Source organism: Geotrypetes seraphini, chromosome 10, assembly GCF_902459505.1.
Source record: "Geotrypetes seraphini chromosome 10, aGeoSer1.1, whole genome shotgun sequence".
Classification (NCBI taxonomy): Eukaryota; Metazoa; Chordata; class Amphibia; order Gymnophiona; family Dermophiidae; genus Geotrypetes; species Geotrypetes seraphini.
In genome coordinates this window covers 63,796,518-63,813,211 of record NC_047093.1, presented here as the reverse complement: position 1 = coordinate 63,813,211, position 16,694 = coordinate 63,796,518, and the positions used below count along the sequence as shown (strand labels likewise).

Here is a 16,694-nt window from a genome sequence, read left to right as displayed (position 1 = left end):
AACAATGTTCTAATCATGTGCACCTGATGTGATAACACCTTTGTGTGATTTGAGCCATTTAAGTGGGAGGATAGGTGGGGGTGTCCTAATTTATTCCTCAGTTAGAATACACATTTTTGGTTTAAACAAAGAGATGATCTGAAAGACAAAAATCATTAGTTACCTCCAAACACCGGGGGAGAACTCTGTGGATGTCTAGAACCTTCCAGACCTTGTCCTTCTATTTGGACCCTGAGGAATGAAAGGCTGGTAATTGCACTTCTTGGTTGTCATGGAAAACTGAAACCGCTTTCGGCAAGAATGAGGGAACTATCCATAGAGTAACGCCTGCCACTGTAAACTGGAGAAACGAGTCAATGCACGACAGGGCCCGAACTCCAAAACCCTCCTAGCAAAAGTAATTGCCATAATGAAGATTGTCTTAATCGAGCTATCCAGCAGAGATGCCTCTCTGAGACTCTCATAAGGGGCCTTGCTAGGCCCTCCAGAACTACATTTAAGTTTCAGGACAGGAAAAGTTTCCTTATCGGGAGCCCAAGTAAGGGCCCCCTCAAAAACTGAACAACATCCGGGTGGGCAGATAAGGAAGCTTTCCACTCCCTGGTCCTGAAACATGAGAGCCCTGCCACCTGTACCTTAAGAGACACTACTACTAAACTTTTTTCAAGCCCTTCCTGTAGGAAAGCCAGGACCTCTGGAGTTGGAGCATGGAGAGAATCCAATTCTAAGGGTTTGTTTTTTTTTCTTCTTTTGTTTACCTATTGAAACCTGTTTTATGAAGTTGTAAATCGCTTAGTAATTTGAATAAGCGATTCATCAAATATAAATAAAAACTTGAAACTTGAACTTGAAACTTGATCCATCAGTGCTGAAAGGTCTCCCAAGAATTCACACAAGCTGAGAAAGTTTCAGCTTCTTAGCTCTGAAAAGTGTGGTAATGACTACTTCAGAGTATCCTTTCTGAACTAGGTCAGCACGTTCAAAAGACACGCCGTAAGACCAAAGTGACCCAGATCTGCTAGGTAAATTGGACCTTGAGACAGCAGGTCAAGGAGGATTTGGAGCTGAAGACACTGATCTTTATGGAGCCACATCAGGTCCGCATACCATGGGCTGCTTTATGGCCAGTCTGGTACCACTAAGACTACATGACCTGAATGGTTTGCGATTGTGCTTATCATCCGGCCAATCATGGGTCAAGGGGAAAACACAGTCTCTGGCCAGGGCTAGACTAGAGGACCCAATACTGCACATCTGGGCTTGGACCTGTAGCTGATGAATTGGCTCACATTCTTGTTTTTTGCTGTTGCCATGATGTCGCATGTTGGCCGACCCCATCATCTCACTATAGACTGGAATGCTCTCGACAAGAGTGCCAATTCTCCTAGATCCAGTGTCTGCCTGCTGAGACAATCCACTTGAACACTGTCCAATCCCACCACATAGGCCACTGAGATCATCTGAAGATGAGCCCCTGCTCAACGAAACAATAGGCGAGTCTCTTGATGGGGAAGTGCACTTCTGGTGCCTCCTTGCCAATTTAGATAGGCTACTGCTGTGGCATTGTCAGAGAAGACTCGGACTGCACTGCCCTCCAGCACAACTTGCAGACGTTGAAGTGCGAAGCATATGGCTCGTAACTCCAGCCTGATAGACCATTTCTCCTGAGAGGGAATCCACTTTCCCTGGACTGGAAGCCCTTCACAATGACACCCCCCCCCCCCCCATCAGCTATAGAGGCTGACATCCATCATCAATATTAGTCAGGGTACAATCCTGAGGGGCATGCCCTTCCCTAGGGACTGTGAAAAGAGCTACCACTTCATGCTGCTTCTGGAGTGGCATTTAGAGGGAGCCTCTTTGCGAAGATCACTGGATCAGCAGCAAATTCTGCAGCAGTCGCATTTGGGCTTTTGCCCAGGGGACCTGTCTATGGTCATTGCCATAGAGCCGAGAACTTGCAGGTAATGCCACACTGTGGGAGCTGCCTTGGCCAGCAAATCCTGGACTTAGGCATGGAGCTTCTGTTTGCATGCCTCTGGAAAATTGATCCTGCCTTTCGCCATATGGAACACCACTCCCAGATACTCCAGGGACTGTCTCGGATCCAGGTGATTCTTGCAGAAATTCATTATCCATCCCAGATTTTGCAGCACTTGAACGACCTTCTCTACTGCCTTCTTGCATTCTGGAAATGATGGGGCTCTGATCAACCAGTTGGCTAAGTATGGATGCACCTGCCACCTGTGGGGGTGGGTTGTAACCACAACTTTGGTGAACGGCCTTGGAGCTGTTGCGAGGCCAAAGGGCAGCGCCAAGAACTAGAAATAGTTATCCACCATGTGGAATTGGAGGAACCATCTGTGCTCCATAAAAATTGAAATGAGGAGATATGCCTCTGCCAGATCCAGGGGGGACAAAATCTCCCCAGGTCTACTGCAATGACCAAGCAGAGTTTTCATGCAAAATCACGTATCTTCAGTGCTGCATGGACATGCTTGAGGTCCAGGATGGGTCTCCAATTGTCCGAGCCTTTCTTTGGTACGGTAAAGTATATGGTACTGGCTCTATGGCTCAGGTTTCTAGCAGCATCCATACTGTGAATAGCACTCTGGCTGCTTTCTTTGGCAGGCCCACCAGAGAGGCTATGAACCAATCCATAGAAACATAGAAGATGACGGCAGAAAAGGGCTACAGCCCATCAAGTCTGCCCACTCTGCTTACCCACCCCCTGTCTATGCCCTAATGACCCAATTTCCTTATCTTGACCCTCGTAGGGATCCCACATGGGTATCCCATTTATTCTTAAAGTCTGGCACGCTGTCTGCCTCGATCACCTGCACTGGAAGCTTGTTCCAATGATCAACCACTCTCTCTGTGAAGAAATACTTTCTGGTGTCGCCATGAAATTTTCCGCCCCTGAGTTTGAGCGGGTGCCCTCTTGTGGCCGAGGGTCCCTTGAGAAAGAAAATATCATCTTCCACTTTGACACGTCCCGTGAGGTACTTAAATGTTTCGATCCATGAGGGGTTAAGCAAATTTCAGCTTATAGTCCTGCCGAATAAAGTCCAAAACCAGAAGATATTTGAGCCCAGGTCTCCCAATACTCCGAGAGTCACTTCCCTATTTTCTAAGGAACGGCCTCTGGCCTGCATCATTGCTGCTTTTTAGGAGGCTCTGTGGAGTGGAAGACAAAGCCTTGGCTCCTGTGTCTCCCTGCAAACCGCTGCTGGGATTCTTGTTTAACGCGGAACACACTCTGAAAAACTGCCACAACCTAAACTAGATACAACAAAAAAGGCAGAAATAGTCAAAACAGGTTCATAAAGGGGGCGCTCAGAGTCAAAACTATGCACACCACACAAGCCACGTAAAGACTGGCATGGATAATACCATAATTAAAGGGTGCTCTCAGCGTGAGCGAGCAGCGACGGGAGACAAGCTCCAACGCTTCACAGATCAGGTAGAGGTGGTATACCCCCACCCGCACACCATCACTTGTTTAGCCAGAAAAGTTATAATGTCATATAGCAGTGTAGCTGAAAGTTTCCAGCTTACAAAGAATATGTGGTTTTTAATACTGAACTTTGCATTCCAGATAAGATCAATATTCACGGACATCCAAGTATTTGTCAGCCTTTAACTGTTGAATGAGAGTTATGCAAATCCACAGCTGGGTCTCCTGAAGTAGATGTCGAAACGGGGCCGCGTTGGGACCCTATAAAGTCATTCCTCAAAAGATAAGTGAGGTTTAATCAATGTTCCAGTGATCTTTCAAATGCAAACTTATTTATAAAAATCAATAAGATTGGATTTAACTAAATAATTATAAACATCCTATATAATAAAACGCTAGCCGCGCATGCGCACTCAACTGCGTGCTTCCGTTTTCCCTGATCTGTGAGATGTAGGTCCGTGGCCTTGCAGGAGTGCGTATGCGCTGCGAGTCCCCAGCCTTACTTTCCAGCACCTACCACTCGCCGCCAGCGCTGGACTTCCTGCTCTCCGTGTCGGCTCCTCTCACCAGCCGCACCAGCGTCTGAGAAGGCTTCCCCTCATTGAGCTAAGTTATGATTCTATTAATCATGCATAAGTGATGTTCTGACAAGTATAAAACAAGTATAAGAAGAAAGGAGAAAATCCTATACTTTATATCATTTCAAGGACTGTAACAATCTTTATTAACCAACATCCTGGCTTGAAGTGTGATCTCTACAGAAACAGTTGCAATGACTTGGAGGTAACATGCAGAATGGAAATTTTTTAAATAATAAAAAATGAAATCCTTACTAATATGCTTGGATCCAGGGACTATGCCAGAAGTTCCTTTTTACCATCTGTCCTGACCACTTTTTTTCTTTTTTCTCCACCATGGGGTTTTCTTTTTTTGCATTCAACACCTTGTTATTAATGTTGAGTCAAATGCCGTAGTCCAGCCCTTGTCATTCTTCATGTAGCATAAAAAGAGATTAGGTTCTTACCTTGATAATATCTTTCCAGTAGATAGGGATGGTATGCTGAACTGTAGGGTTATCCATGCATGCTCTTGAGCAGAGGATTGTCATGTGTGCTCATGCAGAAGATGTCAATATCAGCTTTTCAGCTCCTCCTCCTTCTCTCTGGTCTCTGCTGCCCCCTTCAGTTTGTACCAAAGCTGTAGACCAGGGGTGCCCAATACGTCGATCGCGATCGACCAGTCGATCGCTCAGGCAACCCCAGTCGATCGCGGATCCATGCAGTTTCCCTTCTCTTTTTTTTCCCCCTCCTGACCGGCATCCAATTAATCCGCCTCTTGAAGAATGCCAGCCAATCAGAGAGCTGGCAGGGCGGAATTAGAAGGTCGGCGGGGGGATGGAGCTTAGCCCACTACAGGAGACAGAAGCGCCACGATTTTAAACTGTACATACTTTGCGGCAATACAAAACATACATCCGCATTGGAGAAAAGGACTGAAACATGACAGTCTATCCGCCGCCCCCTCCCCCCCCCGCCCAATCCATGTCATTTTCTGCAAGCCCAGCAACGATCAGAACAAAAAAAGGTCTGGACCATGACAGCCTGATCCTGAGCCACAGCAGCAACAGTTAGACATGGGACCAGACGGGATCCATCCCAGGATACTAAGGGAACTCAGAGAGGTTCTGGCGAGTCCTATTAAAGACTTGTTCAACAAATCTCTGGAGACGGGAGTGATTCCTGGGGATTGGAGGAGAGCGGATGTGGTCCCTATTCATAAAAGTGGTCACAGGGATGAAGCAGGAAACTACAGGCCGGTGAGCCTCACTTCAGTTGTTGGAAAAATAATGGAAGTGTTGCTGAAAGAAAGGATAGTGTATTTCCTTGAATCTAATGGGTTACAGGATCCGAGGCAACATGGCTTTACAAAAGGTAAATCGTGCCAAACGAACCTGATTGAATTTTTTGATTGGGTGACCAGAGAGCTGGATCAAGGACATATGCTAGATGTAATTTACTTGGATTTCAGCAAAGCCTTTGATACAGTTCCTCATAGGAGGCTGTTGAACAAACTTGAAGGGCTGAAGTTAGGACCCAAAGTGGTGAACTGGGTCAGAAACTGGCTATCGGACAGACGCCAGAGGGTGGTGGTTAATGGAAGTCGCTCGAAGGAAGGAAAGGTGACTAGTGGAGTCCCTCAGGGTTCGGTGCTGGGGCCAATCCTGTTCAATATGTATGTAAGTGACATTGCTGAAGGGCTAGAAGGAAAAGTGTGCCTTTTTGCAGATGATACCAAGATTTGTAACAGAGTAGACACCGAAGAGGGAGTGGAAAATATGAAAAAGGATCTGCAAAAGTTAGAGGAATGGTCTAATGCCTGGCAACTAAAATTCAATGCAAAGAAATGCAGAGTAATGCATTTGGGGATTAATAATAGGAAGGAACCGTATATGCTGGGAGGAGAGCAGCTGATATGCACGGACGGAGAGAGGGACCTTGGGGTGATAGTGTCCGAAGATCTAAAGGCGAAAAAACAGTGTGATAAGGCAGTGGCTGCTGCCAGAAGGATTCTGGGCTGTATAAAGAGAGGCGTAGTCAGTAGAAGGAAGAAGGTGTTGATGCCCCTGTACATGTCATTGGTGAGGCCCCACTTGGAGTATTGTGTTCAGTTTTGGAGACCGTATCTGGCGAAAGACATAAGAAGACTTGAGGCGGTCCAGAGGAGGGCGACGAAAATGATAGGAGGCTTGCGCCAGAAGACGTATGAGGAGAGACTGGAAGACCTGAATATGTATACCCTAGAGGAAAGGAGAGACAGGGGAGATATGATTCAGACGTTCAAATACTTAAAGGGTATTAACGTAGAACAAAATCTTTTCCAGAGAAAGGAAAATGGTAAAACCAGAGGACATAATTTGAGGTTGAGGGGTGGTAGATTCAGGGGCAATGTTAGGAAATTCTACTTTACGGAGAGGGTGGTGGATGCCTGGAATGCGCTCCCGAGAGAGGTGGTGGAGAGTAAAACTGTGACTGAGTTCAAAGAAGTGTGGGATGAACACAGAAGATTTAGAATCAGAAAATAATATTAAATATTGAACTAGGCCAGTTACTGGGCAGACTTGCACGGTCTGTGTCTGTATATGGCCGTTTGGTGGAGGATGGGCTGGGGAGGGCTTCAATGGCTGGGAGGGTGTAGATGGGCTGGAGTAAGTCTTAACAGAGATTTTGGCAGTTGGAACTCAAGCACAGTACCGGGTAAAGCTTTGGATTCTCGCCCAGAAATAGCTAAGAAGAAAAAAAAAAATAAAAAAATTTAAATTGAATCAGGTTGGGCAGACTGGATGGACCATTCGGGTCTTTATCTGCCGTCATCTACTATGTTACTATGTATGTTTAGGTTAAATTGCCAATGGGGCATCCAGGAAAACACTGAGACTAAAAGAAGAGGAGAAGCGACTAGGTCAGGCTGTAGAATCAGAAGAGGTAAGTGCTTGCTTGAAACGGAACCGCAGATCCATTTAATAGGCACAGTGGCATTGCTGCGAGGGGTAACTAGTAGTCATACATTGAGCGAGATCCGAGGTAAGAGTACTCGTCCAGACAGGCTGACAGATGTCTAGGAGAAATCCTCACCAAGGCTCTCTCTGGGCTGTGTCCCTCCCCCCCAGCCCCCGGGAGCAGGGTTGCATATTTATTCAAAATCGTGCAAAGAGCTCCGAGAGCATCTAACTTGCAGGTCAAACTTTTTGTTTGGCCAACCTGTGCAACTTAGATCCGTTTCTCTGTGTTGCATTTCTCAAACAGACCAAATGTTGCACATTTTGGGAGTTAAATTTGGCACCCAAAAAGCGATTGTTCTCTTAGATCCGTGTCAATGAAAGAGGCTGTATTTGTGTGGAATCTTAGGAGATTCACAACATTGGAAGGTTGCATGTCTGGGGCTGCAATTATTTCAGTGCTGGAGATTCCCAGTTCACATAGCTAATAGGCCAACAGTTCCCAGCAGAGGATAAGGAGAGGAGTTGCTGAACCAATCAGGGCTGCTCTAATTTACAGTTGGCAAGGAAATGTGCAACAGCTACCAGAAATTAAAGATTTGTGACCTGCTCTGACTGCCCATGGGCAGAAAAATTGTATCCAAACAACAAAAAGCCTCAGGGCCCGATGTAATAAATCAGTGGTTTTGGATAATTTTGAAGGAAAACTAAGTATCTTCTTGGGGACATGATGCCAATAGCGCTTCTGGACATTCATTCCTACCAGAACACCTGGCCCGGGGAGTGGGGAGGGGGGAGGGGACAGGCCTTCAGGGGTGGTGGTGCAGGTCTTTGGGGGGGACAGGCAGGCCTTCAGGGGGACAAGCAGGCCTTCTGGGGAAGAGGGCCATGGTGTAGAAGGGAGGGAGCGAAGGGGGATTCAAAGAGACGTGCATATGCCGGACTTTGGGGGGAAGAAATAATGAGTCTAAAAACAGAGAAGTGGGAGAGAGATGGTGGACAATGGGATTTAGGGAGGGAAGGAACAGAAAGAGAGAGAAGTTGGACACAAGGGATGGTGTGGAGGGGGTGATAGAGATACTGGATAGGAGGGTAGTTGGGAAAAGAAAGGGAGAGATGGTGGACCCTGGGGTGGTGGGGAAGGAGGGAGAGATGCTGGATGAAAGGGTAGTTGAGAAAAGGTGGATTTGTGGATGGAGATGAAAAATAGGGAAGATGCCAGACCTCCGGGGGAGGGGAGGGAAGGGAAACAGAAGGGAAGGACAGAGATGGAAGATGGATGGTTAGCACGGAGAAAGAAGAAAGAAGGATACCCTGGCAAGCAAGTTATCAGAAGACAACCAGAGCCTGGGACCAACAAGATTTGAATAATGACCAGACAACAAAGGTAGGAAAAATGATTTTATTTTCAATTTAGTGATTAAAATGTGTCCATTTTGAGAATTTATATCTGCTGTCTATATTTTGCACTATGGCCTCCTTTTACTAAACCACAATAGCGGTTTTTAGCGCAGGGAGCCTATGAGCATCGAGAGCAGCACAGGGCATTCAGTGCAGCTCCCTGCGCTAAAAACCGCTATCGAAGTTTATTAAAAGGGGAGGGGATATATTTGTCTATTTTTGTATAGTTGTTAATGAAGTGACATTGCATAAAGTCATCTGCCTTGATCTCTTTGAAAAAAAACCCCAGAATAATAATTAACATTTTCTCTGCGTACAGTGTGCTTTGTGTTTTTTTAAATTTTATTGTTGGTAGATCATTTTGACTTGGTCATTTTAAAAGTAGCTCTCAAGCTCAAAAAGTGTGGGCACCAGTGTTCCCTCTAAGCAGGCGGGTGTTGTGAGCAAACTTTTTTCACTGTGAGCTAAAAATATCGGGCGCCAGCAAGTTATGAGCCAAATAAATATGTTGCTTTCTACCACAGAACTTCCTTACGTTTGTATGGAATCTATCCCCTTTCAACTTTAGAGAGTGCCCTCTCGTTCTCCCTGCCTTAGCTACTAAGTCTATTCCCTTCAGTACCTTGAATGTTTCTATCATGTCCCCTCTCAATCTCCTCTGCTCAAGGGAGAAGAGGCCCAGTTTCTCTAATCTTTCGCTGTACGGCAACTCCTCCAGCCCCTTAACCATTTTAGTTGCTCTTCTCTGGATCCTTTCGAGTAGTACCGTGTCCTTCTTAAAGTACCAGTGCTGGACGCAGTACTCCAGGTGAGGGCGTACCATGGCCCGGTACAGCAGCATGATAACCTTCTCTGTCTCTTCAGTCCAGCATCTGCCCCTTCCATTCACTGTCTGTCTTTCCCTGCCATCTCTCCTCCTGCCCCCCCCCCCACCCCCCAATTTGGTCTAGCATCCATCATCTTCCTTCTGTTCCCCTCATGGTCTGGCATCTCTATCCTTCCCTCCCCCCTGTGGTTTTTAGCATATCTCTCTTCTCATTTCCTCCACTCAGATCTGATCATTCTCTGCTCTCTCTTCCCTTTTCTTCTCTGGTCTTCCTTCTCTATTTTCTGCCTCCATCTAAATTAAATTCTTTCTTACTATTTAGTCCCGTTTCCCTCTTTTCACTGTGTCTACACACAGCTTGTCACCCCTTTCCCTCACCCCTCCATTATCTTACTATTTTCTTCCCCCTTTATTTATCTCCTCCTTCCATCCAGTATGTGTTCTTTCCCCACTTCCATTCAGCATCTGCTCTCCCTTCTCAACTGACATCCATCTGCCTTCTGCTCTCCCTCCCTTCTTCTCACTTCCATCATCTGTCCCCTTCTCTCTCTCTCTCATCTCCTCCATTCCATCATCTGCCCCTTCTCTCTCTCTCTCCCCCCCCCCCCAACTTCCATCATCTGCCCCCCTTCCCCTCACCTTTGTGGGTCACTTTCTTTCCCCTGAGGGTGGCTCATGTCACAGGGGAAGCTTTGGCCGAGCAGAACCGCTTGATTGACAGTGGAACTTACTTGATTGATGTCGATGCTGGGGCCCGTTGCCGTTTGAAGGAAAAAAAAAAGGTGGAAAAAAGGAACCTGTAAAGGCGAGAGGAAGGGAAACCTCCAGGACAGCTGCTTTTTGCCCTCCTTCAGCGGCCCAAGAGTTCAGACCAGCAGCGGCAGCTCTGTATGCTTTTAACTTCGGCACAGAGCTGCCCCTAATCAATAGTTTAGCGCGGTTTCATGAGGCAGCCTCGGGGCCTTTGATAGCCGGCCCGCTTCGATGATGCGATGTGGGCCGGCCTAGCAAAGGCCCCGAGGCTGCCTTATGAAACCGCGCTAAACTATTGATTAGGGGCAGCTCTGTGCCGAAGTTAAAAGCATACACAGCTGCCGCTGCTGGTCTGGAGGTGCGGAGACAAGGCAGGAGGCAAACGCGGTGGAAGGCAGGAGTCCCGGCACAGCGACTGCAACAGGAAGTTGCAAGTCAGCTGACGCCGGCCTTTCGTTGCGGCGGGGACCGAATCCTTCGTGGACCGGCAAGATTTTGTTTGCGGACCGGCGGTTGAAGAACTGTGCTCTACACTGTGTGCGCTGCGACGAGAAACTTGTGCGCTGCGAGGTAATATTTTGTGCGCGTGCGCACGTCAACGCAGCTTAGCGGGAACACTGGTGGGCACCCCTGCGGTAGACAACCAAACAGAAAAAGAATCGGATGGTAGCAGCAGCGTTTTGACATCAAAAAAACAACTTCAGGGTTGACCAAAAATAGATTTTAAGGGGGGCAGGGGAGAAACTAAGCCCTAGCTGCAGAAACAGTAAAAACAGTTTTTCAGCCCTTCACCTCATCCCCCCTCCCCCCGATAGGCTGTCACAGACTTTAATCACAGACTACGTGAAAGGGAAATGATGCTACAGCCTGCTTCAGCTCCTTGAAAGAGAAGCTAGATCTTGAGGGATTCTCTACCTCTATCTACCAGTCAGCTGTCACACCAAGTCTTTGGGCTGCCAGTTGGACTGAATCTTCACCCCCGCCTGGACTGCAACAAACATTAAAATGAGAAGTGGGGGGGGGGGGAGGGAGACACTGCAGATGGTACTGAGTGCTTTGAAGGATTGCATTGATGCTTAAACAGCCTATGTTCAAGCTTCTAACCAAGTCAAGGAAGGAAGCAAATGCTGAGAACCCAGAACCCTGAGCTCCACAAATATTTAGCAGGCTAACTGCACAGGTCCCCAAAGGATTCACCTGCCAGCTGTAAACAGCCTGCTTCTCTCCAAGCAGGCACAGCAGGTCCTGGAGCTGCATAAAAACTGCAAACAACCAAAAACCACTGCAAATAATAAAGAAATAAAGGGAGTAGATCAGAACGATACCTTCATGCTCACCTACATAAGGAAGAACTGAAGGGGGCATCAGATACCAGGGAGAAGGAGCTATAAAGCTGTGATTGACATCTATGATATGCTTGCGAGCACACATGGATAACCCTATGGTTCAGCATACCATCTCTATTGCACTGGAAGGCTCTATTGAATGGTGTGACATTAAAAGCTAAATGCTCTTTGGGAACATGAGAGTCACAGAGGTTGCAGATGGTAGATCATATAAACAGGCAATCTTAATAGGAGTTGGAACAAGCTGATGGGAGGGGGAAAGAATGTCATCTATTTTGTTTTACTGATGTTCAATTGCAGGAGGCATAAAATCTCAACAGATATTATTTATTCCCTAAAACTAAAATGCCTATTCAACACAGCTAGCCTGACCAAAACAGATACTGACATGATCTGTACAAGACACAGAAGAGTGAAAAAATACAGATTCCCAATGTGTCACATACCATTTGCTTTCTTAAATAGTTCAACTGCATCTGGGTTCAGTGCTAGTAACTTCTGAGCCACTTCTATGAGCGATACTAAGATTTTCCTGAGCTCCGTCTGGAACTGTAAAATAATAAAAAATATTTGACACACTGATTGTTACTGTACAGACACTAGTGTGTGCGCGTACATGAATGTGTGGAGGAATAGCCATATGTATTGGTACACACACAGGACATATATAAATAGTATACTTTATTTTTGTACACTACCCGGCTAAATTTTTGGCCATTCAGGAGCTGTGCTACTACCATTCTCCAGGTCTTAATTTTCACCTTCAAAACTCACAATGAAAGTGAAATTTTTTTTCTTTTGAGCATAGGATACTGAACTGAAAGATGAAATGACACGGTGAAATCAAGAGAAAATGTCAGGTTTAGCCCAGCAGAACTTTCCTGGCACACTGGTGTACTGCATAAAGGGAGAAAGAAGGGAGCAAAAAAGAACTACTCCTGGTGCTGTTTTTCACATTTAAAAGAAAATAAAAGCTGCCTGGCAAGCCGGGTTCGACTGTGGAAACTGGGCAAGCAACCCAGTCAGGTCTGACAACTTCTCCATTCTACAGGGACCCATCTTAGGATTAAGAGTCATAGAAATGCTGCAGGAACAATCAAATCAAATAGTGCACAATTTTTAACATTTACTACAACATTCCAGATTGATTTTCTTGCTTTGATTTAAAAAGTGTTTGTGCATTTTTCTTTTCCAATAGTAGTGTGCAGGGCTGTGGAGTCGGAGTCTGAGGAAATTTCGGGTACCTGGAGTCGGTGTCGGAGTCAGAAGTACAAAAAACTGAGGAGTCAGAGTCGGAACATTTATCTACCGACTCCATTTTTGAACTTGGCATACCAATCACGAGTGATTCTTTCAGCTATAGCACCCACTATATACACAGCACAAATGTTGCGAGCAGCTTCTGCAGCCTTAGAACCTTGATTAAAAGCAAAAAGAAGGTGGTGTCGAAAATGCTCATTTCTCTCAACTTGACATTCCATTTTAACGATCTGAAAATTAACCAGTGCTGTGGAGTCGGAGGAAATTTCGGGTACCTGGAGTCGGAGTACAAAAAACTGAGGAGTCGGAGTCGGAACATTTATCTACCGACTCCACAACCCTGGTAGTGTGTGTTTATGATCAAGTTCTATGCTGTTGGCTCATCCTGAAACAGAGAGCAGGGATAGGTGAAAACTGACAAAAAGATATTTTTAATTCATTTCATGTAACCTGGAAAACACTCAGCACAGCAAAAAGTTTGTATTTTTTGTTCCATATATGCTGAAGGCCATCTAATCTGCCTATGTTGCACATCACAAATGCAAAGACACTCATCCATTTAGGGACCGAATAAGATGCTGTATGTTATTATTATAAACATGGGCATACAAACTATTTAAATCAAATTCTTATGGAGGATTGTGTAACCATCTACAACTGTGAAGGTTATGTCACAGCCTACCTTCCCTACTGTGAATCTTAAAATTCAAGCCTACCACTTTCTGGATTAAACACGGGATTCTGTTTTGTTAGCTAGGGGAGCTGTTTTTAACTAAAGAATCATTTCTACTTTGGTTTGCTTCCCCTAATCATCCCCTTATTTAGTCCACCCATCACAGTTTATATAAGAAAGTTTTACAGCCGATTCACAACATGGATGCTGCTTTAGGGGTTCATGCTACCCATCACAAGATATCACAATCTTTATTTCAAATATAAGACATTACTAATAGGGTTAATGATGATGTGCCTTCAACACTGTGCATGCAAATTCTTATGTCTGTAAGAAAGTTTTGTTTGCAAGCTGATGCCACAGTTGACTGTTGGAAGAATTCTATAATATCTAGTGCTGAAGTGTTTTCTAAAAGCACCAGATCAACTATGAGATGATCAATCATCTACCATTAGAACCTTTCAGTCTTACTTACAGAACACCTCTTTCTTGTGTTCTTTTGATGTTGGAACCACTCAACCTTGCCTCATGGCTCATCAAAAGGGATGTACATGCCCCAGATGACATCTACTGACTACAACACAGATGTGCAGGTCAGGAGATGTCTGGAAACGTAAGCAAGTATCCTCAGCTTAAACACAGGGCAACTCACTTTACATGGGGCTGGTTACCTTTTTGTTGTAGGTTTTTGTCCACTTACAGAAGTTTATTTTTCATTGATGATTTTTTTCTATAATTTTATGATGCTTAGAAGTTTGTCATTTTTCAATGTGAGTTTTTGTGTTTATATTGGTTTGTGCTGCTTGTTTTGTATTTATGTTTTACCTTGTTATTTGCCTAGAGCTCTGATTTGTATAGATGAGATAGAAATGAAATAATTCCTTTCCTTTTATATTTCTACTACTTTTCAACTTTCCCTCTGAAAAACTTGTATGTATCGAGAAGTATTCTGCCTGGCTATTCAGCCCAGACCTCCTCATGTACTTACATCTCTCATATTGTGCTGTGTAACAGTCCGGTCTACACTGCGAGAGGAAAGGTTGGCAGTCGCTTTCAGAATTGCATCTTTATCGGGAGCTTTTTGTTCCTGTTTCCTCTAAGAAATCAAACCACAGTTTAAATATAAATTTCAGCCAACGTAAATAAGACAAATATAAAAAGCATTAAGTAAAATCTGGTGACAAAACTACACAAGCCTTAGAAAAATTTGACAATGACCTGAAGCTAAAGTAGTTTAGATAGAAGTCCCTCCTTAATTAAAATGTATTTATATGAACACCAACAGCTTTCACAATACAGAACAGAAATGACAGTGTCAAAGCTCTTACGTACTTTTTCCTCTGCTGATACATCAGCCATCTTGGGAGGAGGAGGGGGAGCCCGCTTTTTTACTAATATTAAGACATCTAGAAAGAGAGAAGACACAAATGCATAAATGTACTTCCTTTATTGCAGTTTTTACATGGTGCACTCTCTCAGGATGCCTAAAGTCATTGGCCTCCAATCCCAACCTCAAGAGCTGCCAACAGATCAGATTCTTAGGATATACCGCATACACATCATGAGGGAGATCTGCATACCTACTATTCCCAATGTATGCATATCACTCATGCATATAGAGAATGACATGGTGAAAAAATTTGTTCCCATCTCTGCCCTATCCCCGTGAGCTCAGTCCCCATCCCAGCCTCAGTCTCGCAAACCATATTGATCCTATCCGTACAAGCCTTGGATAGTTATGATTTTATAACTAAATTATTTATTAAAATATAAAAAGAAACAATATTCTGTACAATTGTCATTTTATAAACACAAATAATACAGAGAAAGGATCAACAAAACTCGTTTCCCCTCTCCTCCCTTTCACAAATAATCCCCTCCAATATTGAGAAAACTGAATAAGCCAAATTACTACAGAATGCTACACAGAAAAATAATGCTAGCAGAATACTGCAGTCACACATGACAGGAATAGTGTTAGGGGAGTGAAACAAGGGCAACTGCCAACCTGGTCAGAGAGAACCCAATGCCAGTTGGAATCTAAATAAGCACGGCCTGGGCTTTGCGGTCCGTAGTTATGTCTAACACCAGCTCAAGCAGGATACATATTTCAAATCATAAAATAGAAAATAAAAATCACCTTTTGTTGTCTCATCATTTTATTCTTCAAATCATGTTGGTCTCAGGCGCTGGTCTCTGTTTTCTTTTGCCTTCTCTTAATTCACTTGCCAGGATCTCCTGACCATTTGACATTTCTTCTCTTTCCATGCTCATCATCCATCTTCTATCTCTATGTAAGTATTGTTCCCCATGTTCAGCATCATCCTTTTCTATGTCTCCTATATGTCCCTATCTCCCTGCCTTCATAATCTCACCAATCTATGATCCCCTATCCCCCGGTGTACAGTATCACTCCTCTATATCCCTATGCACACACACACCCCCTCGTCCAGCATCTTCTTTCTGCATTTTTAATTCTCCCCCATGTCTAGCCCTCTTCTCTGTGTCCATATTTATTTAAAAATGTCTTACTCCCTACATCCTATAGCTCTGTGCAAGTTACACAATTACATTCAGTTAAAATGTGAACATTAAAAATTTGACTTACAATACAAAAAATACAAAACATCAAATTTGTTTCCTTACCAAGTTTTAGAGCAAAACACAGATCATTCAGAAAAATATTCTACGAACAATTCAGTTTTTAGCAATTTTCTAAAGCTTAGTAAAGTAGACGCTTTCTTTACTTCAAGCCAGAAGTTGAATTGGAAGGAGGGACTCGGCCGAAAATGGTCCCAGAGCAACCTGGCACACTATATTGCCTCTTCTTCCATGAAACTTCTAAGAGGCTGGTAGGATCTAGTGCTGCCCGATTCAGGAAAAAAATTTCGATTCGATTCAGTCTATTGAATTGGTTTTTTGATTCGATTTTCTTGCCCAATTGGGTGGGTTTTTTGTTGTTTTTTTCAAATATCCTGGTGGGTTTATTTTACAGCCTCTTCACCCCCTTTGCCTTCTCCTAACCACACTGGTGCTGTGGTGTAAACAAAATAAACAAAAAAAAGACTTTCCTCTCTCTGTTAAATCCTAGCTCACGTTTGCGGTCTAATACCAGCTCTGGCAGGATACACAACATTTCAAGTCTGACATATTGTAATCACAAAACAGAAAATAAAATTTGTTTTTCTACCTTTTGTTGTCTGGTCATTATTCACATTTTGTTGGTCTCAGGCTCTGGTTGTCTTCTGATATCTTGCTTGCCAGGGTCTCCTTCTTTCTTCTTTCTTCCTGCTAACTATCCATCTTCCATCTCTGTCCTCCCCTTCCGTTTCTCTTCGCTCCCCAGGAGGTCTGGCATATTTCCTTTTTTTCGTCTCCCTCCACAGATCCACCTTTTCTTAACTACCCTTTCATCCAGCATCTCTCCTTCCTTCCCCACCACCCCAGAGTCCACCATCTCTCCCTTTCTTTTCCCAACTACC

The 16,694-nt window shown here is 44.5% G+C and overlaps 1 protein-coding gene across 1 annotated transcript in view; it reads right to left on the bottom strand.

Annotated features, from left to right (window-relative positions):
* Positions 1–16,694, bottom strand: part of UBAC1 (UBA domain containing 1) — a 65,498-nt gene that overhangs the window by 26,457 nt on the left and 22,347 nt on the right. The window contains exons 3-5 of the mRNA XM_033961615.1: positions 14,545–14,618; positions 14,201–14,308; positions 11,726–11,828 (exon numbers count right to left, since the gene is read on the bottom strand). Of these exons, the coding sequence (XP_033817506.1) occupies positions 11,726–11,828; positions 14,201–14,308; positions 14,545–14,618 (285 nt within the window). The remainder of the gene's footprint in view (positions 1–11,725; positions 11,829–14,200; positions 14,309–14,544; positions 14,619–16,694) is intronic.